The sequence below is a fragment of the Pieris rapae genome, chromosome 11 (assembly GCF_905147795.1).
Source record: "Pieris rapae chromosome 11, ilPieRapa1.1, whole genome shotgun sequence".
NCBI lineage: Eukaryota > Metazoa > Arthropoda > Insecta > Lepidoptera > Pieridae > Pieris > Pieris rapae.
In genome coordinates, this window is record NC_059519.1 from 10,236,116 (window position 1) to 10,259,646 (window position 23,531).

At 32.5% G+C, this 23,531-nt stretch overlaps 5 protein-coding genes and 1 long non-coding RNA gene across 12 annotated transcripts; 3 read left to right on the forward strand and 3 right to left on the reverse strand.

Annotated features, from left to right (window-relative positions):
- Positions 1-256: 256 nt before the first annotated feature.
- LOC111003946 (ATP synthase-coupling factor 6, mitochondrial) lies at positions 257-1,480 on the reverse strand. Its single transcript, XM_022274729.2, has 3 exons — positions 1,324-1,480; positions 1,026-1,171; positions 257-496 (listed from the first exon to the last, which is right to left on the reverse strand). Exons 2-3 carry the CDS (start codon positions 1,169-1,171, stop codon positions 319-321), a joined length of 324 nt encoding a protein of 107 aa, XP_022130421.2. The 5' UTR covers positions 1,324-1,480; the 3' UTR covers positions 257-318.
- A 469-nt stretch (positions 1,481-1,949) lies between these two features.
- Positions 1,950-9,588, forward strand: LOC111003941 (synaptonemal complex protein 1). 2 transcript variants are annotated; one of them, XM_022274716.2, is made up of 14 exons: positions 1,950-2,353; positions 2,427-2,590; positions 3,120-3,322; positions 4,142-4,329; positions 5,502-5,608; positions 5,816-5,990; positions 6,222-6,317; positions 6,500-6,705; positions 7,174-7,420; positions 7,661-7,720; positions 7,805-7,942; positions 8,256-8,384; positions 9,066-9,185; positions 9,332-9,588. In XM_022274716.2, exons 1-14 carry the CDS (start codon positions 2,243-2,245, stop codon positions 9,398-9,400), a joined length of 2,013 nt encoding a protein of 670 aa, XP_022130408.2. In that variant the 5' UTR covers positions 1,950-2,242; the 3' UTR covers positions 9,401-9,588. The 2 variants fall into 2 exon arrangements, with proteins under 2 accessions (XP_022130408.2, XP_022130409.2); XM_022274717.2 differs by lacking the exon at positions 6,222-6,317.
- Positions 7,869-8,965, reverse strand: LOC123689566. The gene is made up of 3 exons (XR_006750521.1): positions 8,682-8,965; positions 8,204-8,364; positions 7,869-8,009 (listed from the first exon to the last, which is right to left on the reverse strand). It is a non-coding gene; the product is annotated as an uncharacterized LOC123689566 (long non-coding RNA).
- Positions 9,589-9,738: 150 nt separating the features above from the next.
- On the reverse strand, positions 9,739-17,547 carry LOC111003942. Of its 5 annotated transcripts, none has more exons than XM_022274718.2 (9): positions 17,468-17,547; positions 12,714-12,815; positions 12,352-12,520; positions 11,545-12,274; positions 11,061-11,399; positions 10,708-10,903; positions 10,350-10,455; positions 9,969-10,157; positions 9,739-9,854 (listed from the first exon to the last, which is right to left on the reverse strand). In XM_022274718.2, exons 1-9 carry the CDS (start codon positions 17,478-17,480, stop codon positions 9,818-9,820), a joined length of 1,881 nt encoding a protein of 626 aa, XP_022130410.1. In that variant the 5' UTR covers positions 17,481-17,547; the 3' UTR covers positions 9,739-9,817. The 5 variants fall into 5 exon arrangements, with proteins under 5 accessions (XP_022130410.1, XP_022130413.1, XP_022130412.1 ...); XM_022274721.2 differs by lacking the exon at positions 17,468-17,547 and adding an exon at positions 12,992-13,099; XM_022274720.2 differs by lacking the exon at positions 17,468-17,547 and adding an exon at positions 12,977-13,076.
- LOC111003945 (peptidyl-prolyl cis-trans isomerase FKBP65) lies at positions 13,236-15,503 on the forward strand. The gene is made up of 2 exons (XM_022274728.2): positions 13,236-13,967; positions 14,101-15,503. Exons 1-2 carry the CDS (start codon positions 13,395-13,397, stop codon positions 14,395-14,397), a joined length of 870 nt encoding a protein of 289 aa, XP_022130420.1. The 5' UTR covers positions 13,236-13,394; the 3' UTR covers positions 14,398-15,503.
- LOC111003944 (atlastin-like) lies at positions 17,539-23,174 on the forward strand. Of its 2 annotated transcripts, none has more exons than XM_022274726.2 (11): positions 17,539-17,756; positions 18,258-18,469; positions 18,703-18,849; positions 19,021-19,176; positions 19,905-20,054; positions 20,167-20,305; positions 20,396-20,580; positions 21,710-21,931; positions 22,076-22,290; positions 22,463-22,529; positions 22,910-23,174. In XM_022274726.2, the coding sequence occupies exons 2-11, from the start codon at positions 18,266-18,268 to the stop codon at positions 22,976-22,978; spliced, it is 1,554 nt and encodes a 517-aa protein (XP_022130418.2). In that variant the 5' UTR covers positions 17,539-17,756; positions 18,258-18,265; the 3' UTR covers positions 22,979-23,174. The 2 variants fall into 2 exon arrangements, with proteins under 2 accessions (XP_022130418.2, XP_022130419.2); XM_022274727.2 differs by having other exon boundaries at positions 18,264-18,469.
- Positions 23,175-23,531: the final 357 nt, after the last annotated feature.

Sequence of the window (23,531 nt, forward strand, 5' to 3'; positions counted from 1 at the left end):
CCCTATGTATGGTTTTCTACAGTAAAGAATAAAAAAAATACACTTTGTATAAATAGATTTTTATTGGTTAAAATTAGTATTTGCTGCAATATTGGTTCAGGCGCTTCTTTTTTACTTTATAATGCTGACTAAATATGCACAAATTTAATGTGAGACCACATTCACTTTATTTGGAACCAAATCCACAGTAAAAATCTTCAACAATACTATAGCATGGTAATGTTTCAACATAAATAATAAGAATAAAAGGCCCACATTTTATTTATCATTTATTACCTAACAGAACAGCTTATTAACCATTGAATATAACTAGTAAGTTTACTTCTTAGTGGGGGCTTGTTCATCAATCGAGTCCAATTTTGGATCTTCAAATTTAAAAGAAGGGAATGCTGTCATGTCCACACCAGATCCTCCACCAAATTGCTTTTCTAGCTTTTCCATTTCAGTCTTCAGCTCCTTTGCAACAGCAGGACTAGGATCTACTAGCTTACCGCCTCTAAAATAAAGCGACTTTGTCATTGAATGTATTATAATTATAATAGATATACCCTATAAATAATCTTTTATTATGAAATAGATATAAAGGGTAAGCTGAGTAATATTAATATCATATCTGTATTAATTATTATGGATAAATATATCTATTTATCCATAAAAATTACAATTAAAGAAAACATTTAAAACTAATTCAATATTAATGAATATATTATACTATAAATATTTTTTTGCTGTGAATGCATGGACATATAAAACTTGAAAGGTGTTTGGATAGGATAGAGGCAATCCTACTGCAATCACTCTAAAGCTAAGCTAAATCAACACGCTCCACTTCTTTTGTAAAATAAAATCTACCCCATACCCTACTAAAACAAATTTGAACAAGCGCATGAATTGGTGCTTATGAAATGTAATACCAATGGTCTGTTTTCAAGCATTGATGTAAAAATTACTTTAAATTAAAGAGATAAATAGGTGGTGATTGCATGAACATTGCTTCATAGTAATTCAAATTTTAGGCAACTTACGCGCTTTTCTGTTTGTATTCCCTAATTTTGTCTAAAAAGAGCTGTTGAATGGGATCTGTAGCTTTTGAGGTTGCTGCCAAGTTCCTTGTGACCACGACGGAGACCCGGGCAACCCGGAGGGTACCGAGTAGTGAAGATGTAATCATCTGAAAGAAATATTTCTAACCTTTAACCAACATTACATAACTATTTCATATTCAGCGGTTTTTATCGAGACATAGGTAACTAGACTGAACGGTAATTTTTGTATACTTTAATTTTTCCATCAGTATATAAACATTTTGCTTAATTATCACACCTTTTCACTTTATATTACAGGAAAACTGCTTGAGATATAGAAAAACCTCAGAGGAAACTAATAAAATTTTCGAGCTGCGCCACAGTTATCTAATATAATATAGATAGTAAATAGAAGCTATAGCAGCCAGCTACTGAGCGCTAAATCAGTGACAATTGACATAATTTCGGAACGTTACGGAGTATAAGCTAGTAGCATTTGGGCGCACCCAAATGCTACAAACTTAAGCAGCAAATTAAGTTTGTAGCGTTTGAGGTAAGAATAAAGTAGAGGAGCCTCTTATCAAAAATCGAATTATCCTAATATTGGAACCCACGAACACGGAGTTTAAAAATAAATTACAATTTATTACCTTTATACTGAGATTCGTATATTTTAAATCAGGTAACAATCATATCATTTACATTTTAGAAACCCTTAGGATCGTTAAACACTATAATAATACTAAAAAGTCTTTATTCATTTTAAGTATATTTTCTTTTCAAAGTGTAAGATTTGGCAACCCTTTTAAGTAAAAAATACCTGTGTCAGGGTTCTCAGCTCTAGTGACAAGCGTTAAAACTATAGTTGCTATAAAAAAGGTTAAAATTCGAGGAGGAGGAAAAATCAGACGTTTTTGTGTAGTAATAGTCACTTTTATAAGTATAATGATTAACGAATTGTCCACCTTAACAACGTGGATTCGTATAATTAAAATAATAACATTAAGTCATGCCATATATTATCACAGTGCTTTTGTTGCAGTATATGCTAACTAATATCTAATCTAATCTGTGGTCTACGCTGACGAAACATTCGCTCATCTGTGTGTTTATCTGTGGTCAGAATTCTTATTTTCCCGCTTAATAAATTTTTCTCTCTTTTCTTATAATTTCTCGAAAATTTATACTAATTAATATTTAGTCCTTATTTATATAAAATGGATATTAACAACATTGCAAAACTGAAAAATCGTCAAAATATTAATGAAGACAACAAACACGTGCAAGACAAACTTGCCAAGTTATCTTCAGATGCTATAAAACTAAAGGTAATTTATAAAAGTTGGACAAGAGAAGATAAATTGTACTTATACGGAATAATAAAATATACTATTCTCATAGGTAGCACAAGATGCAATCAATTGGGATCTTCGTCAGAAGTTGCAACAGGTTGAAGGTAATCATGAGCGTCTTCAGCAAAATATGGTGGATCTTCAAATGCAGTATGAGACCGTATCCGGTCAATACCAGGAAGAATTACGTAAAAGGCCTGAAATTTTAAACAAGTAAGATTTTATCCAATTTAATAATTTTCGTTTTTTTTTTTGAATAAATAAATTACAAAAATAAATCTATTACAAAAATAATGTAAGTAATAGAGAGGATCAGCCCAGAATAACTTCTTGTAACGAATGCATATTATAGGGATCTATTAGAAACATAGACCTAAAATTGACTAAATTTAGTATAATGTTTCGAATTAAACACGAATTTCGCAACGGTTGAACCAGTCCTAGTTTTTTAAATATGTATTTACTAACTAGTAACTTGTAGAAGTAAGATCGCACCAGCGGTAGGGGTGTGAGAGCAAACCGCTAGATTTGTTTTGTGCCTTTAGTATTTAAAATATCACTATCAATCTTGTAATTTTCGTTTATTACTAAGGGGGCGTATCAATGCTATTTGGTCAGAATATAGTATTAAACCTTTTTTTTAAATAATTTTCATTAAACTAAATAAGACCTTGCAAGGGATAAAATTATTTAATAATATTAAAATAGGAGTAACACATAACTCATATCTTACAAAATCCAGGCTTAGTAGTACCCGCCAGATTTGCGACGTACTAGAAGACTACAGCTTGCGTCTGAAACAAACACTATCGCGATGCCAGGCTGATCAAAAGTCTCTTTGCGAGGCTTATCAGTCTTCAGGGCAGCGCGTCCAGGACCTTAAGACATCTTATGAGAAGGTTCAAGAGAGGGACCGTCAAACTATAGCCAGACTTCAGGAGATGGGTATGAAACTTTTTTTTTGCCGCTAATCAACCCTAAGAATGCCGGAATTAAGGGCAATAAACTCTCCGACACGCTTTTTAATCGCCAAGTTTTTTTTTGTTTTACACAACATTTGTAAGGAGCTGCAATCATTACACCATGTTCAATATGACATCTTAAGTAAAAAATCTAATACTTAATATAAATTAAAAACAAAGATTTGTCTCAGGTTGTCAAAGATCCCCTATTAGCCGGAGACATGGTGAAATAGTAGCACGCACTTACATTCTCTTGGAAACAACACGCAACTACATAGTATAAACAACTAATATCACCGCATACACGAATTCAAGTACGACCAGTCACCACAAGTAGCATCCGTTCGCGAGCATTACGCATGGCCAGCCGTCGGCGCCCTTGCCATGTTTTAGGGAGAGAGACATCCGACGCATGGACGCCGCCAAAAGCGCTGACATTTAAGCGAGCATGACAATCCTTGAAATATATAAGAAAATAATAATAATATGTACTAATCCCGATATAATTTGATATCACATGTTCGGTTTGTTTCTAATTTACATACAGCGGTGATTAAACGAGGGAGGAGGGATCACCCCACATCTCTTCAGAACACTCTCCATAGCTACTTTGTAGAATATGTTTTAAATAAACCTTGATAAAATGAGTCCTTGGGGCATCAGTCTCTCACTGACCACAACTATAAAACGCACAAAACGTTATATAAACAAGGAAATACAGTTACATCCGCATTCTTCACATTAATTTATCTAAACAATAACTAAAAATATGAGTAATAATTCTGTAATTTTAAATCTCAAGTAAAACTTCGCGAAGAACATCAAGCGGGCCTGATGGATCTGTTCAACACGTCGAAGCAACAGCTCGATGGCGAATTATGCAAAACTCGCGAAGAGCTTACAGCCTCGCAGGTCGCTAAGGCAGAGCTACAAATGTCTCTCAACGAGCAAATAAACAAGCTCGCATTTGCCAATTCACAGTTAGAAAAGGTAAGGAATGCCTATAAATTTATGCGAGACTATTTTCAGAGGGATATTGTGTATATTCTGTACTAATTAATAGTTGAATAAAGCACTAATTTTTGGAACCGAAAAAATAATTTTATTTTCTATCATCTCGTTCTTTCTGAAATCGATGTGCTCTTTTTGGCAAAAGTCATTGTGGCACTTTCTGCCATCTGCTGTTTTCTTAATCTCTATTCTATTCCTTCAAAACTGTCTTGATCTTTTGCGATAATTGCACCTTAGTCTTAGGCACAAGATTAGTATTTTCTTGCTCCATTTTTCTGTTAGTATTTGTTTCTTTCTATTTGTATTTTTATTGTAGCATCTTAGTTGTTCTTAATGACAACTCTTTATATTATCTATTCTTTTCTGCCTTATCATACATCGTTCCATCGATCTTTGACACAACTGTAGCTTTGTATTCTGCGCTTAAGTGGGCGCCCAAGTTCGAGATCCATATGATAGTATAGGTATATTAATATTGAAGAGCTTCCTTTTCATTAGCAGGCGTTTCCATATTTTTCATGACTTCTCCAAGCGCCCATAAGCTCTTCCCTGCTTTTGCTATTCTTGTGTCTATCTTTTAATGTTGCATCGGTCTGAGATATTGTCTGACCGACGTATTAAGTATTCAAATACATATTCTATAATACTGTTGTTTTTCTACAAGCCTTAACTATTTTTTACCAACTTGTATATTAACTAATAAATGGCTTTATATAATAATTACATACGAAATAATCTTTCACTACTTGAAACAATTCACGTGAAGGGACAGCGGAAGAAAGTGAGGTCGCAGAATTTAATAAAGAAAATACCTCTAGAAATCTACGCAAATATGTATTGTTTTTACAATGTTTATTTTTCAAGTTATGTGTCTTTAAATGCTTTAAATTGAAGATCCTATTTTTTAAAGTAGATTTTTTAATAGGATTTTGTTTTAATTATCAGTCTTTGCTATTTGTATACATATATCTTTATTTTAACCTTTCGATTAGAGTTAATGTATTCCAAACAATAGCTTAAATCACTTTTCAAGTATGATACCTACAAGTTTCAAAGTGGGATGGTTTCTAATCAGGACGATAGGTGAATTAATATACCTACATGTCATGCTGTCCGCTTCGTGGAAAATGGTTGGTTTTATTAATTTGCAGAGCGAAGAGGATATAACTACTCTCAAACGAGAGATGACGAAGATGGTGAAGGAATTTAATAGTGAAATCGAAGGAGCTAGGAGTACCGTGGACTTGTATGAGAAAAAGTAATTTAAATTTAGTTATTTTGTCGGCATTAGAATTTACAATTTGACTATAGATTGCCTTTTTTCTGCTACTAATCTAGTTGTATATCCGATTTCGGGTTCAATTCCCGGGTAAACGTAATATTTCATTTATTTTTCATTACGAAAAATTCAATAAATCTGGTCATTGCATTGTACTAAATATTATATATTTATTAAACTATTTAGCTTAAAAAAAGCAAACGAAGAAATAATGAACCTGAAGACAGCTCTTCATAATCAAGAAGATTTCTGCAAATGCATTTCCGAAGAAAAGAATTTGCTCGATGAAAAAGTAGCAGTCTTAGAAGAATATAAAATGAGCACTTCTGATGTAATCGAAAATCTTAAAAAGGATTTAGAGGTGAGTGAGCACTTTAACAATCATGCATAATTCTATATACCTACAGCAAGTTGTTCTATTGATCTATTTTAAATTATTATTATAAAGGTTAAAGCTTACATAGCATTAGCGCAGACGCATATCAGTCTGCTCCATTAGAAGGAAAAAGGAAGGTTCATTGTAACATTAAAATTAAAATAATTCTCACCGCAAATCCAAATAGTAGTCATTTAATAACATATTTAATGAAAGGAATCCTGCGCATCTCACGACATCTCCAAACACGAAATAGAAAATCTTAATAAGAAGACAGAGAAGATGAAGGATGAACTAGAAGAAATGGAGGAGGTGGGTAGACTTCGGCATATATTTATATATTTCATCAGCTTGCTGAAAGACTTCAACGAAAAAAGACGCTTTCTTTTGCGAACTAGCGAACTTATTGCTTTGGTAGTTAAAACTAGTGTTTGCATTTGTATTTGTCTGTTTCATTATTTCGTTTTTGTTCCAAGTAATTATATTTATTTCAGATTGTGAACCAGTTTAAAGAAGAAGTGAAAGGTTTGAATGATCAAATACAAGGACTGGAAGATGATAAGAGCAGTTTGAATGAAGCGTTGGGGAAAAAGGCAGATGAAAACGACTACCTATCCTCTCGTGTTCAAGAATTGATTGCCGAAGTGTCCACATTACAGCTTAACGTTGAGGACACTCGCAAGGATTACGACAATGACAGGTGGGTTTAATTTATTTTACAACCAATTTTCATATATTGTTAGTAAGTACCTAAAATTTCTGGTAATTTTATTTTATAGTGTGCTTATCTTATCTTAGTTTTAATTTACAATTTCTATTTTTTGTAAAAGTTATCCTTACCTACTCTAATTGTTATAAATTTAGATGGAAAATTTTGTAAAATAATCAGTAGATTTACTACTATGTAAGATGTCGTAAGCTTCATAAATAAATAAGTCTGAGTCAATATTCTATTGACTTAACCTAACCTGTTTTGTGCATACGTGGTTAATTTGTTAATATCTTGCCTAAATATACAAAAACATTTTGAAGTAGATAGTAGTTTTTATGACGAATGTCCGGTTTTGTTTTTTATATCTGGGTAAGAAAACGTCTGTTGACAACATACATTTCAATATTTGTTTTATCTTGACCTTGGAACTTTGAAATATATAAATATTCGTAACAGGAAATCCACGGACCTAATAATCAAAGAGCTTAACGAAACAATAACATGTCAAAAGGAAGAGTTGGAAAAGAAAGCGTCCACTGCGGCTAAATTAATGACGGAACTTCAAAACAGCAATGACGCGATAAATAAGATCCGAAGCGCCTTGCAGAAGAGTAGGAAGGAGATGGATGATGAAAAAGAGCACTTTAAAGAAACTCAAGTGAACATGGGCGTCAGGATTGAACATCTCGAGGGAAAACTTAAAGTAAATCAATTTTTTCATTTCTAGTGCAACTCTCTTATTCGTTTTGAAGAGTCACGTTCCTTAATAAAGGCAATTTATCTTAATTTTCTGTTGCGATGTTATCTCGTCAACAGCATTGAATGCGTTTAAAACTCTTGTCTGACGACATAATTGCTTAATAATATTTCTGGGGATTGCATTCCCTATTCAGCCTAATAAGCATTTACCGGAAAGTCGCCAAAAAACCTTATAATTTTTCAGGAAAGTGAGAAGGATTCGGCAATGAAAATGAACCTCATCCAGGAATTGAACCAGGAAAAGGTAAACAGATGACAGCCTGGAAATTATCTACATATTTATTAAACCGATGAATGCATTTACTAATTGTTAATTTCAAATAAATAGGAGCGCCTCTTGAGTAAGATGAGTGAAATGGAGGAGACGATGGCCAATGCTCGGGACCAACTGTCTGCTTCGAACAGGCCTCGCCCCTTCCTACAGGCCGAATCTGATAACGCGGTCACGATGCCGATTCTTCAAGAGGTAACAAAAATCTTATATTGTTTTTGCCCTCACTTTATCGAAATCCATGCCAGTTTCGCTGTGACTTCTGCCGGTGAAGACAAATGCCGATTATTTTTAATTTAAAATATGTTTCCTGGTTCGAAATGTTGTCTTAATAAATAAATACATTTTAACTCTGTTGAAAAGCTTAATTTAACGCAGTAGACTTTTTTATTTACAAAAAAATTACAAGGTTGAAAAAGTTACTGCATCCTTGATACGATACTTGAATCATCTCACCGGCGATCGTAATGGTCCTTCGAACCGGAATGACGTTTGTTTACTCCAATAGAGTCGTGAAAAATCTCCAGTGCTCATGCCTAGAGCCGTGCTACCACCTCCCGAAAGGACACAAAAGAGAAACGATCACAGCGTGTTCTCCAATTTCAGTGATAGCAGTGCTGACGATAATAGTATAGATGTAAGTTCATTAACCGATTTAATCATGTTTTTCTGTTACTGTTAAATTCTTCTGAGTATTAAAGTGCACCTTTATAACTCAGAAGAAAAATAAAATATCGTTTATTGATAATCATTACATGAAAACGTCTCGAAAACATTTATGGAATATTGCATGCTTTATTATATGCATTATTTTGAAGAATACAAAGTCGTTAATTGAATTTTTTTTTTCGATAAATTAAAATATTTTTGCACTCGTTTAAGAACCTACTTCAAATATCAAAATCTATGCATATAAGATTAAAGAATGATTTACCTTTTTTGCTGCAATTGTTTTTGTAATAAACAATGAAATTCCCATCAACTACTTTATAAATACTTGACAAAACAAGAAAGATAAGCCTCTCTATAGAGAGGCTTATCCCTCTATATGTTATCTTATCAAGCTATAGCTTGACGTTGGCGTTCATCAGTTTATAAGACGTTATTACAACAAAAATGAAAAAAAGAACCTAATCATTTTAAATTAAATGGTCATTGCGTACATTGCGACTTGATAATAAAAACTTTATCACACACACGACGTCGTTAACAAGAACTTAAGTAGGTATATTTGCAAAAAGTTCAGCACATCAGAAATTTACAACGGTGGTATGAAATGCCTGTAATTTATAATATTTAGGCTGGTGTACTTTTCTAGCCCGATTTAGTGAACCGCTGCTTCGAGGCCCTGTCCAGAGGGGAGCGGTTGCCTCCGCAGCCGCTCTCCGCCCTCAAGCGCCGTCGCACGGGCCCCACCTCGACCGCAAGAGATTCGGAGGTACGTTTCGATAACTACGCCTCAGATAGACTAATTTTATTGTTTACAATATTTTTGGACTGTGTATATGAAAAGAAAACTCTTTTTTTTTAAAATTAAATCAGTGTAATTTGCAAAACCTTACAAGTTGAGTGCATTCTCCACAGATAAGGCGATGCCCGCCTGCGCAGCAATCCTCGAACAGGAAGTTTTTTAAATCGCAAAGACGTCGCTAAACCGAAAACAAAATAGTTTTATTTCTTTACTATTTTATACTTAATATTGTCATTTTGTTAGAAGATAATTTATGTTAATTTTCTTTTTAGTTAATGTACCTCAGGAAATGGTACCTATTTCATTTGTTATGTAACGCTTAGTAAAAGTGTCTTAGTTCGTGTAATAAAGTGATTATTCATACATACGATTGCCAATTTGTTTCAGTATCGTTATATATTTGCATATAAATAATTTCAAATTTCGATGTTATGTTGTTTCAAGTCAGTCACTGATGGTCTCAAAGTCGGAAAATACAACAGAATATATTTTTTATTCAATTATAAAAAAACAAATACACATTAAAAATCTTATTTGAATCTTCACTAAAATTTTTCCATACATGGCCTAATGCAATACACAACTGACATCGTCGGGTTTCAAGTCGCCGTTAACTTCATTCCAATTTCACCACATCTAGAACAAAACAACAAAAATGTATGAGAAAACTCAAACTCTGGAATATATAAAATTGACGCTCACATACAACAATTGTAGTGATTTTTTTTTATATAAGTAAATAAATAATACCTATAATTTATCTCGCGCATAATATAAGGTGTCCTCTCATGCGCAGGTGCATTCATCCACTCGTTTATATTAAAGGCGACAGTCCAATAGCCTTGCTTCTCCAAAATATCGATAATTAGACGGAAAGTACCACGTAGACGATGGCTGTTCATCGAGAAACAGCCGTAGTTGAAATTCATTATGCATATTCTAAAACAAAGAAAATAAATAATTAAAAAAAGAAAGCGCCGTCGCAGACCTTCTGCGACATCTCATCTCTTACAGTTTTGGCCGCTGTTCTATAAAAAAAAATCTGTTTAAACACGTTACCGATATACTTTTCAATAATACTCATGTCTATCACAACACAAGAAAATTTAAAGAAAAACATCTAACACTCACACGACTGCCCCTGGCGGTATATTAAGTTTTTCCAATGGAACTTTCAGTTCACTACTCAGAGGGGGTAACTTCAATGGTAGACCATTCTTCAGGCACAATACTACATCTGAAAAATTCAGATTCAAATTATATTTGTATTAGAAAGTGAAAAAAAAAATATTTTTTGTTGTCAAGGATTACACTATACATTGTAATTTACAGAAAGACACCTCGTCAGAACAATCATTAAATGGTGAATTTGTTGCAAACAAACTATGTACTCAACTGATTACAATGAGGTTTTAAGGAAGATTACGTCTAACACACACTAAGGCAGGCATACATTAAAAACATATATTAGAGAGGAATATAATCTAACCGGCAACAATCCCACAGGGCAGCATCACATTCCTTACAGCATACTCTGGACTTCCTAAACCTCTCACCAGATATGTCTCCAGCTCCTCACTTACTGCATGTACAGGATATGAGTTACGGGCTCTCTGTAAAACTTCATTTGGCAGAGTATAGTGTTCACTGTGAAATGTATGCACTGCTTCGTGTAGGGTCAGCAGCTATAAATATTAATGTAATTTGTAAGGTAAGTAAAAAAAAAAGTAAGGAACTTCTAGTCTACAAAAAGATTACTACTTTTTGCAAACTTTTACAGTTTTAACAAACATATATTAAGCTATTTTTATGAACTCATATTAATGATATATGGTAAAATACCTGTAAATAATCCAAATCATTCTTTTCACGTGCCAAATACTTTTCTAAAAATTCTTTGGAGAAGACTTTTTTTAGTAATCTCTCTTCATAAACTCCAAGAGATGCCAATTCTAGGCATACTTTTGTCCAGGGCAAGGCCGTGCTGTTAGCACTTAATATTGGATTTCTTGATATTTGAGCTTTGATTTCTGTCCATTCATCCCCAGAAGGAATGTAATTGTTGTTGGCAAGGCAGTTTATAAACCCAAAGAGTATATTGGTACGAGCATTTGTCAATGTATGTGGATTAGAAGCCACTTGGAAACACAAGTACTCTATAAGGGAGAGATTTGTATGGGCCTGTAATAAATTTCAACATTTAAATTGTTAAAACTGAAGTACATACCACAAAAAGTAAGCTACATGATGTATATCAGCAATCAATAGTGATTAAACAAAGCAATTTGTTAGGTAACTTTTATAAAAAATTATATCATATACTTACAATTCTTGACAAAACTCTAGCTACTAATAGGCTATTTTCAAATGGCACATTATTGTTTATCACATATCCAGCAATAGAGTCCATCAATTCTTGGTGATAATACTCTGGGTGCTTTTCCAAAATCCTACCCTTTAACTTTGCAGCTGTTCTCAATACATCCTCATATGATAATTTATTTATACGTTCAGACAAAATATCACAGCAAATGTGAAGTAACTGCACTCTAGTAGGAAAAACTTTTTCAGTACAATTTACATCACATAAAGACCAGATTATAGATCTTGCTATATGAGCATCAATTGCTTGATCATGTAAAAGGAGTCCTGTGACAATATTATTGATACATCTGTCTGGTAAGTCATGAGAACAGGAATACATAAGCATGTCACGGAGTAGGGGTAAATCCTGGTTGTCTAATTCTAATGGTAGGTGTATTTGGAATGCAAGAGGTAATGCCAACCTAAGTGCATCCACCAAGTGATTCTTGGTATCAAATCTTGATAAAATAAAATCCAGAAACATAATTTGTCTAACACTAATCATGTTTATATTATATCTCACTAATTGCAGGAGAGTCTGAACCAGGAGAGAGTCAACAGGAACTTTTAAGTAAGAAAGTACTTTTATAGCCTCAATAGTTTCATTAACCTCCAATGCACGAACATGTTTCTTGAAATTCTGACAAAGAACACTAAACCCAGGGTCCTTTATGAGCATCTCTGGATCATTACTATTAAAAAAAATTATCATTAAAATTGTATAATAACTGATATTGTTAAGAAAGAAAAACTATATTAATAAACATGCCTATTTGATTTCTGCAATTCGAAAATTGTACGTAGAGCTTGCAACATGTGTCTATGTGTAAGTGATCCTATGTTGTTTTGAACTGCAGCAAGCACCTCAGCAGTACTAGGAGCCGATTTTATGCTTATCATTAGAGCATCTGATGGTTTTGTAACAGCCAACTCAGAGACTGAGGAAAATTAACATGTTATTTAAACATTTTAAATATAAGTTAGCTTAACCTCTTAAGCTACTAAGGTTTATAGCAAGTTACATAAATATCCTGGAAATAAATTCTTTCATCTGTGTAATATACATTTATATAAACATTATGATGAGCAACATTCTAATAAGATTAAAAAATAGTTCTACAGAATACTTACTACTGGATGAAAGACTGGATCGTATAGTTGAGTTACTAAGAGGTCGATTTTTAAGCACATTGCGCCACACATTCTTCAAAAGCAGTGTCATTCTGTCTGGCTCTGAAAAAAGGGAGAACAATTGAAAAAATGTCGTTTATCTGAAACTTATTTCACAAATGTTAAATAGTTCTTTGTATATAAATTAAAAATGGAAATTCCTTAACGAATAAAAAAAATTGAAGTCCTGAAATTAAATTGAACGAAAAAAATTTCGGTCTTACTACTATTTCCCCGACCTTCTATGTTATTCAAAATAAACAGATGATTCGTTTTAACTCTGACATAATACTTAGAATAAAAACTTTATGACGGTTTGACAAAATATGTTAATTTGATTTGTTCCATTATTTTCATTAACTTAGTTTTTAATTTAATATATATAATAATTAGAAAATAAATTATAAATTAATAGCCCATGCTTGAGATTTCTATGTAGCATTTATTAAAGGTAAATAATTTGTAATTTCGTTGACAGTTGAGCTCTTGAGTGACTCAATCAAGTAGAAGTAATAGTGTTCTGTGGACTCAATCGTGATTGTGTTTATATTTTAGTACGTTTTACTTTTGTTTCATTTCTCGCTTTATTTATTAGGTACATGTACAATAAAGTGTTTGCTCACATAATAGATATCAAATAAAATGACTGCTGATACAGTAGTGAGTGCACGATGGGACCGAGAAATCCGTAAAACAATAATAACGCCCGGCGACTATTCAGTTGTTCCATATGAAGATTCCCGGTGTAAACTATCTTTAAGAAAAATTCTGTGTAAAAACGAAAGTGGAATATGTGAAATAGAGTCTGAAAGTACAATATTTAGTCCCTCATTTAACGGGACTGTAGTAATAGGTGATTTGGATAACTTCATTGACAAAGATGTGGAATTAATTCTACAACAAATGTGTTGCGGTGAATCTTGTATGGCTACGATAGTATATAAAAATAATAATAATGAACTTGTAAAGGAGATATCATTTGAAATCCATTTAACAGAAGTTACAGAAGAACAATTAATAAGTGATTGGAGTTGGAACAGATTGTATGAGGCTTCTATTTATCATAAAGAAAAGGGAGTGTTGTTGGTAAAAGAGAACAGAATAGTTGATGCATTTAGACGGTTTAACAAAGCTCTTAAAATGTTAGTGGCAATTGAACCAATAGATCCAAATGTAATTGCTGAAGAACAAGTAAAAGAATTTATTGATTTGAGGGTGTGTCATTTTCTTTTTATTATATTTATTAAATTACAGATTAAACTAAAATTTACTAATTTTTGTTTTTAGCTCTTAAATATCTTTAATTTATTATAATTTTTATAACAATTAATTATTTATTATTTTTTAGGTTAAACTTTATAATAACCTGGCTCATTGTCAGCTTAAGTTTAATGAATATGAAGCTGCTATAGAGCTATGCAACCTAGCTCTAAAGAATGATTCAGAAAATATTAAATCTCTTTACCGCAGGTGTATATCACTTGCCGGTTTAAAAATGTATGATGAAGCATGGGCAGACATACAGCATGTTTTACAATTAGATCCAAATGATAAAGCTGCAAAATTAAAAGCTACAGAATTAAAACCTAAGATAGAGAAGATCAATGAAGATTACACCAATGTTATAAAAAAAATGTTTATATAATTGTTGTAAATGGAAATAAATAAAAAAAAAATATAAAACATTTATATAAAAAGTTTTAGGAATATCAATAAAATAGTGCTTATTTTATGCAAATAATATGTATATAAGTATTCTATGTATGCAGTATGCAAGATAGCTGCACCACATTATTTAACAAAATCTACAATTTCCATTAAAATAATGCATATTTTATTGATTTACATAAAAATTATGAGTATGTACTTGAAATATTTTTTCTTATAAAATAATAATAAAGTTCATGTTATAGTTTAATAAGTGATAAAAAATGTATTGTATTTGATAACAGTATTGCTTGTATTCAATGTCAGTATTTTCTATATGTTATACACCAATATCAATATAATATCGATACCTCCTAAGTATAATGAGTCAACTGACATTTTAGTAATTTTACAGGAGAGCCATTTTAAGGCAAATTGTTTATATTTTTGTGAAATCAAACTAATTCAGAATAAATTTAATGTTTTTATAATAAAGACTGAAAGCTCTTCCTTTGTCATAACATGAGTTTGCTGATTTTTGTTCTTAAATGCTATTTTATGTACATGACTTAGTATACACGGGCGGGACTCAATAGTAAAATGGTTTAACTACCAGTTATATTCATGTACGTTGTACATCAAAATCTATAGTTTACACCAACATATTATGGAATATGATTATCATTTAATTATTATCATCTTACTTTTGGTTAGTTTCGGGGTTTTTTGTCTCACTTAATAATAAAATATTGAAATTACATCACTTGACTCATTATACTAGGAAAGTAATTAGCTATGTTAGAATTTTAAACCTCAACGTATACTGGACTAATATAATTAATCGAGGCTTTTTAATTACTAATTTTATTTTTAATACCTTACGAAATTAATAAAAGCTAGGAAGAAGTAGACTCATTAACAAAAACAACGCATTTTTAAGAATTATAATGTATTTTTAGTTATAACTATTTAATTTTTAACCTTTTTGTTAATATTATTTAGCCTTACTAAATGCTACAAGTTTAACAATGCAACTAAAACAAATTATCAATGTAGTATCATTAAAGTTTCATAAAAAGTAACAAACATCAATAAAAGTAATAGGAACTAAAAATAACTAACGTTAAACAATATTATTATAAATAATATAAATGTATAACAAAAATATATAAAAAGTTAAGGACGCTCAAAGGATAGCTTTAAACCTTATGGTTTATCAAAATAAATGAAAATTTTAAAGATTTAACGTATAAAAAATCAGTCTGAATCACTGTCATCTGCTCCATTAGAGTTTTTTGAAATCAAATTTAAAAAAAAAACAAATGATACTCCTTAGGAATCACCAGTGTCTTACAAAGATCCATGAAGTGTTTGTACTTATTTTGGTAAATAGGAATGGGTCTAAGCCTATAAATAAGCCTAAGAAATATTATCTATGTTAAAATTCAACTCTCTTCGATTTGGTGTAGCTTTAGGTTTTTTTACACAATCTATCTACTTGTAAGCATCATCTTGGTAACTCGTTTTATAAAATAACCTAAATGGATTTTCTGCTTTAACAACTACTTCCGTGACTTTGTTTCAAGGCATTTTAGATCCATCATTAGTAGTTGTCCAGTTGTTTATAAGTCCTTACTTTGATTTAAAGTCTGTTATTAAATCCTGAGACACTTCAATAACTTTGTATGGTTTTTCGTCGGATATAGCAAATCTAAAAGCTGTATACCATTGATAAGGCGTATAAAGCATTTTATCTTTTGTCTGTCTTTCAATTAAAGCATGTATACTGTCGCCTTCATTTTGAGTGTGACCCACTATTAGAAAGCGATGGCTAATATATATACAGAACTGCGAAGTAGCTAACAGATACATTAAGAAAACAAATCTATTTCTATATTGGCTTCCACGGTTGTCTGACCGAAACCGAAAAGATTACCTCTTTGACACCTTCACCCACGGTATCTTCTATAAACTTAAAAACACATATAGAAATGTCATTTGCACATCTCTTTGCTTTCTGTTGATGCCATGAAAAACAATAACCTTGTCGAGATCCCAGACTGAATATCGTGAGAAGATAATTTTACGTTTATAATAAAAAGCACTAACGTTCCCGTGAGGTACATTAAGACACTTTTGATGATCAAATGCTGCTGTATCTTTTGTTTTCTAGCTTTCTCTTTTTCTTTTAAATGCTCTTTATGCTTTTATTTATCTGTCTGGGTAACTTGCTTGTTATTTTCATAAATGTGACATTGTTCACAAACACCTTTTTTGGGTTTATGAAAACATATATTGATATTTGTATTAACTGATATATCTCGATACTGTCTCACGGTAGTCGCTTTAGAAGACTTCCCAAGTACATAGTTTTGCAAACCGATATTTTTGTAGTCTCAATATTATCTTCTTGACTGCTTGGAAGAAACTTATGAAAGGAGCATATTAACTTAAGTTGCATGCGCCCTGGCTGTCATTCATCGTATACTGAGCCAAAATAAACTTGTATCAATGCGTCCCTTCTCACGCCCCGCGAACACTGATACAATGTTATTTGGATCAGTATACAATGTATGATTTTAACAGATGTTGAAATTGATTTAGTATACGTGAAATTATCTCGGTAACTATAGTTCTTTTTAAAAAAAAATTTGCACTAACGTGAAGATCATGGTTAATTATGTACGTTTATATAAAAAAACCCAAATACCTAAATTTGTTAGTTGACTCAGTATACTTAGGAGGTATCGATATAATAGAGTATAATTAAAATATATTAATTTGTTAGAAAATATTCGTAATTATTATGCGTGCGTAGTTATCTAAGTTCAACGTGAGCACGCATCGACATATATTACGAATTGTTTTGAATGCTTTCCAATAATGGCTTTCTTATAGCATGTATTCATGTATTAATTTATTGAAGTACAAATACGACACGTATTTTGTTATAACGAATCTAAATTTGAAATCCTAAATAAATATTTATGCTCCTTATAAAATACTAATTGTAATAGACTTGTGCCCGACCTATAGCATTATTTCTAAATTTATTGAAAAAGACATACTCATGAAGGTCATCCGGTGATGAAAAGATAAAATACAGCGGTCAGCGTCGGAACTTCATAGCTCATACTTTAGAGAACGGCGTACGTATGATATCATACACCCATGTAACTAAGACATCATTGGTCCCCCCCGGGCACCGCGCAGTCGAGCGACGCACCTTGCTCTCAGCTGACGTAGTACTTTCACTGCTTTGTTTACAAGTACACTTACGATAATTTGCTGTCTGAATACTGGATTTAGTGTATCTGTGCTATGAAATTTTTATAAAATTGATAATTATAAAGAAAGGTGAGTAAGTTGTTTTTGTATTATGAAAAGTGCTTTGTCATTCGATTTTCGAATCTAAATAACATTTTCAGTTTCGAGTTTTTGTTTAGATATCGCGTTTCAAAACGTTTTATTATAAATGTTGCTGTTCCAGCTAGTTCCACATTTTATGCAACAACCGCCAGCTATAAAATTACAATTCAAATAAGAAAGAATTATTTGATCAGGAATTTTTTTTCAAAAATGAATAGTGATAATTTTATTGATTCAGTTAAAATAAAACACCACATACGCTATTTATAGAATTAAAAAAATAATGATGATAATCCAGCAAAAATGATTGATCAACTTATTAATGATACTTGGTTTTATTCTCTCATTAATATACAGTATTTTGCAAATAAATACAAGCTGGCCATGACATGAATCTAATAAAATTTTAACACTTAATGAATATCGAAGAAGCCAATAAATTAAGAATATATATGTGTATTAAAAGTTTTATTAATAAAATTAAATAAGTTCCAGTCATGGCTGAATTAGAATCGGGGCAGGGTATTCGTGTAGTGACGCCATCCGACCATACGTTCACCTTGGATGAGGAAGCGCTAAGTAAACTCCTGCTGCGAGATGATATAAAGGACAGAAGCGTTGTTGTTGTGTCCGTCGCAGGCGCCTTTCGAAAGGGCAAGTCGTTTTTACTGGACTTCTTTCTACGATATCTACATCATAAGGTACTTGCTGATTGTTCTTTAGTTATTATAACCGATTAAGTCGTGAAATATAAGTAAATAATAATTCTAATAGAGACTGGTTTATCTGAGTAAAATGAAGTAAATAAATTAAAACCATGCAACATGCACCAACATTTTTATTGATTTGATTCAGTCGCAGAAATGTTACTTATTTCGATTATGGATCGAATAAAACTTATATACAATTATCATGTTCAAAAAATGTATTTCAGTACCAGGTTAAAGACAGTGGCGATTGGTTGGGAGGTGAAGATGCGCCACTGAAGGGATTCAGTTGGCGAGGTGGTTCAGAGAGGGACACCACGGGTCTTCTGCTATGGTCTCAGCCTTTTTTAACGACTCTCGATAATGGAGAAAAGGTAGGACTTAGGCTGGTAAATCTGAAGCAACAAAATAATTTTTATAGGCGACGACTATTTTATCGTTTTTCTGCAGCTTTGTACTAAAAACTATTTTATTGTATTACACAGGTTATCGTAAATCTGTACAACAGCGTTAATTAAATATAAATAATTTAACGTTTGTTACAGGTGGCAATATTACTAATGGACACACAAGGCACCTTCGACAGTGAATCGACAGTAAAAGACAATGCCACTGTATTTGCTTTATCCACTATGCTGTCCTCAGTACAGATATACAACCTTTCACAAAATATTGAAGAGGATGACTTGCAGCACTTGCAGGTAATTGATTTGAAAGTGCTATATGGGACTAAGAAATGCCATGTTAACTTGTGCCAAAAACAAACGCTGATAGGCTAAAAATTCAAATGAAACATGAGAATCCGTCATAACGCATCTCTAGGAAAGATGGCGGCGATGCCACCAACGAGCAATGTACATGTCCGCGTAAACACCGCTTCCGCTTGTAATCACTTAAATTAACATGCGTTTATATTTGCAAGAATTTGGTACACAAACGTTATGCGCGTAAATCTAAAGTTAGCATACGAGTATTATATATTATATATATATAATACGAGTAAGTCATATTATAGTAAATTTTTATATTATTTTATCACCAAATCATCACGTTATTAAAATATGTATATTATTCGTTATCAAATTAATATAAATTATAATGTTTCACGCAAGTAATCATTAACAGAATAATCCTTTTTTATAATATATTATATTCCGATCCAAAACAGAAACAAGGAGCAAGATTTGACAAGCAAAGACGTAATATTTTGATGCATGCTACGACTAATATTGACATAAAAATTTATATTTCCTAATGGTTGTTTTAATGCAGTTATTATATACCAAAAAAAATTAAAAAAAAAACACATATTGAGGAATGTTCGTATACGTCCTTTCAGGAGTAAAGAATTGTTCCACTATAATAAGTAATAAGTTCAGTTAATCAATCGTTCCCCGGTTCGTGTTTCTAACAAAAGTACTCTTCGTAGTTGTTTACAGACTACGGTCGTCTAGCTCAGCAGAGTGCCAGCGGTAAGCCTTTCCAGCGGTTGCAGTTATTGGTACGAGATTGGAGCTTTCCATACGAATATCCTTACGGAGCAGACGGAGGAGCTAGTCTGTTGGATAAAAGACTTGAGGTAAAACTGGTGAATTTTAAGTTTAGTGTTTCTATATCTTACAAAAGTGTTTCAGAATATAACTCTTAAAATATATTTTATCGATTTTAGAATTTCTAAATTATCTATTCAGATTCACGAAGGCCAACACCTGGAGTTGCAGTCCATCAGACGTCACATCGCAGCATGTTTTGAAGAGTTGGCCTGCTTCCTGATGCCCCACCCTGGCCTGAACGTTGCTACTAATCCCAATTTTGATGGAAAAGTTTCCGGTAAAGATACATTTTATACGATGGCATGTATTTTCAAAAATATCCGAGCGATTGAAATGCCATGACAATACCATAATAATGAATTTTCAGACATAAGTCCCGAATTCCAAACGTCTCTGCGTCAACTGGTGCCGATGCTTCTGGCGCCGGAAAATCTAGTGCTGAAAAGGATAGCCGAACAGAAGCTCAAGGCCAAAGACCTGTTCCTCTACTTCAAGGCATATATGACTATATTCAATGGAACTGAACTGCCGGAACCGAAAAGTATTTTGGCGGTACGTTGGAATTATACCTATATATGTCTTTACTGACCCTCATACAGACTCTTATTTATATTTATGTATTACATTATTTTGCATAATGTATTTATTTTTATATACATTCTAAAAAATTTGTGTGCCTAAAAAATACAAGAAAATATGACATCACAAATTTAACACACACATACACATCAATTACATTAGAACTTAAGCAATATATCAAAGAAAAAAAGAGAAAAAAACGACAATATAATAACAAAAAATAATATAATAATAAGAAATAATATATATAATAACTACAACTAAAAGATAAAAACACTAGTAGTAAACAAACAAAATGAAATCTTAAACCAAGTTACGTTAGTTACGTAAAGTTACGGTAAGTTGGTAGACTGTTGTAAAACACATCAACATTTTCATCAATGTTTGTAATAAAGTTGTAAGAGCGAGATAGCCTATTCACTGTACCAATTAAACTAACAGATAAGCGAACCGTAGGTACGTATACTTTTAGTTCGAGTTACTCTAGGATTACAAAGAAAAGAAAATGTTGTAAGAAGATTAGTTAAATATTTTATTTTAAATAAACTAGATCAATGAAGACACGGAGTTTTAGGATATCCATTTTGAAATAGTCCAAACGAGCTTCGTAAGTTTGCAATACACCACGCAAGTGCAGACGATCGCAAAGCTTTCTAAGGAAACGTTTTTGAACAGTTTCAATAGAATTTATGTGTATTTTGTAATGTGGTGACCAGATAACCGTAGCATACTCTGAAATACTACGGACAAGTGATTTGTAAAGAGTAACTAGACTTTGAACATATTAATGTTCAAAGTCTAGTTACTCTTTTAAGTGATGAAGAGGAGCTTAATACGAAACCTAGCAGTTTAATAGCCTTGTTGGCAATTGTTTGCGTGTGCTCACTGAAATTTGGTTTTTCATCTAATATTACCCCGAGGTCTCCTAAAGAATATTTACGAACCATTGGTAAATTTTGAATGTGATAAGAAAATTCGATTATATTGGTCTTATTTGTATATGAGACTGTATGACATTTAATTTTATCAAATCATTTAGACACCATGTCTAATAAATATAAACTATTACCAATGATATAATTAGTAAAAACAACTATTTCAGGCGACAGCTGAAGCGAACAATCTATCGGCGGTATCCGAAGCTCGCGATGTATACGAATATCTAATGGAAGAGGAAGTGGGTGGGAGTAAGCCTTTCTTGGACCCTGGGAAGCTTCAACAGCAGCATCAGAGAGCGAAGGATAAGGCCCTTCACGCCTTTCATAATAAAAGGAAGATGGGAGGAGACGAATTGGAGGCCAGTTATCAGGAGAAATTAGTTAAGGTAGGTTGGAAAATATGAACAAAATCCTAATATAATAAAATAAAATATATTCAGGAATTTGGATAGTTATTGGCGCGTACAAACAGACACTCAATTTTATAATACTAGTGAAGATATAGAAGTAAGAAGCATTATTTTTCTCAGGAAATCGAGGAGCAATATGAGCAATACCGCGCCAACAACGAAGCCAAGAACATATTCCGTATCGCGGGTACTCCTACAGTGTTGGTTGTGTTGGCACTCCTGGGATTCCTCCTCAGCTCCCTGGCTGCCAATCTCGGGGTGCAAACCCTGGTCGCTGTTGGAGAGAGTATAGCAGTTGGTTCTTTGGTTGCTCTTGTCGTTTGGATGTACACTAGGTAACAGATTACTATATGTTTAGACTGTTTTTTAAACTAAAAACATTATTTAAAGTTTAAGACGTAGGTTTATTAAACTGAACCATATTTATTAATAATGCAATTATACTTTATGCTCCATCCATGATAGGATAACTAAAACTTCTAAATTATTATTTATTATACTTTGCAGAATAAGCGGAAACTTGCGGGACATCGGACTACAAATAGATGGCGTGGCGGACAAGATACGGAACTATGTACGGGGTTTTTTAATTTTCAGCTACTTTTTCAATTTTGAAAATAATTATTTTTTATTGGCTTGTTTGCCAAAATTGAATATAAATAACTTACACAATTGTAAATTATTTATAAAAAATCTGTATCTGTTTCATGATCATTTATAAATCTAATAGGTGATCAGCCACCTGTGCCTGACACACGCGGTCGATGTGCGCACATATACAGTAGGGATTAATGCACATGGATAAGAGTCGCACGCTAAAAGCCAACACTACTCTGTCGAGTCCTCTGTCATTGAGAGTGTCCATGAGCGGCGGTATGACTTAACATCAGGTGAGCCGCCTGCCCGTTTGCCCCCTATTCTAAAAAAAAATATTAATATAATAATGAATTATAGATTACAAGACAAGCCATCGGTACCGCGACGAGACAACTCACGACGGTGGAAAATTACAAGAACGATTAAAAGCTGCCATTTTTTTGATTATATGTATGATAAAAACAATTTATACAAGAGATCGATATTTTTATATCGTAATAAATAATTTTCTGAATATGTTTAAGCCGTCTTCCAAACTAACGTTGTTTAAAAGAAAGTATAAGTTATAGTTTTAATAAAATGATTAGATATAAGTGGTCTGATAATATATTTTTTACATTTTTATACTTGTTTTTATTGTAAACATGAAAGCTTTTAGCCCGACGGGCAGTCTCCGAGTCGGGCTTCGGCTATTACCCCAAGTCTCTGTGAAAACTTCCCTAGGTACTTATTATACACATTACAAAGACTTATAGAAGCATATTTTTTTAATACAGTTGCTCAAAAAGTGGTGTATTACAAATCATAGAAGTTTTTATGATTCATGCAAATATTTCTAAAAAGAAGCTACTAGTAATTTGTTTTAATATCAGATTTAAGTATGAGGTCAACGAATACGAGAGCGAAGATCCAGTCTACGACATCAACCACGAGACGCTGAAGTTGTACCAGCTGCAGAAGTTTTGAGGCGCCAGAATAT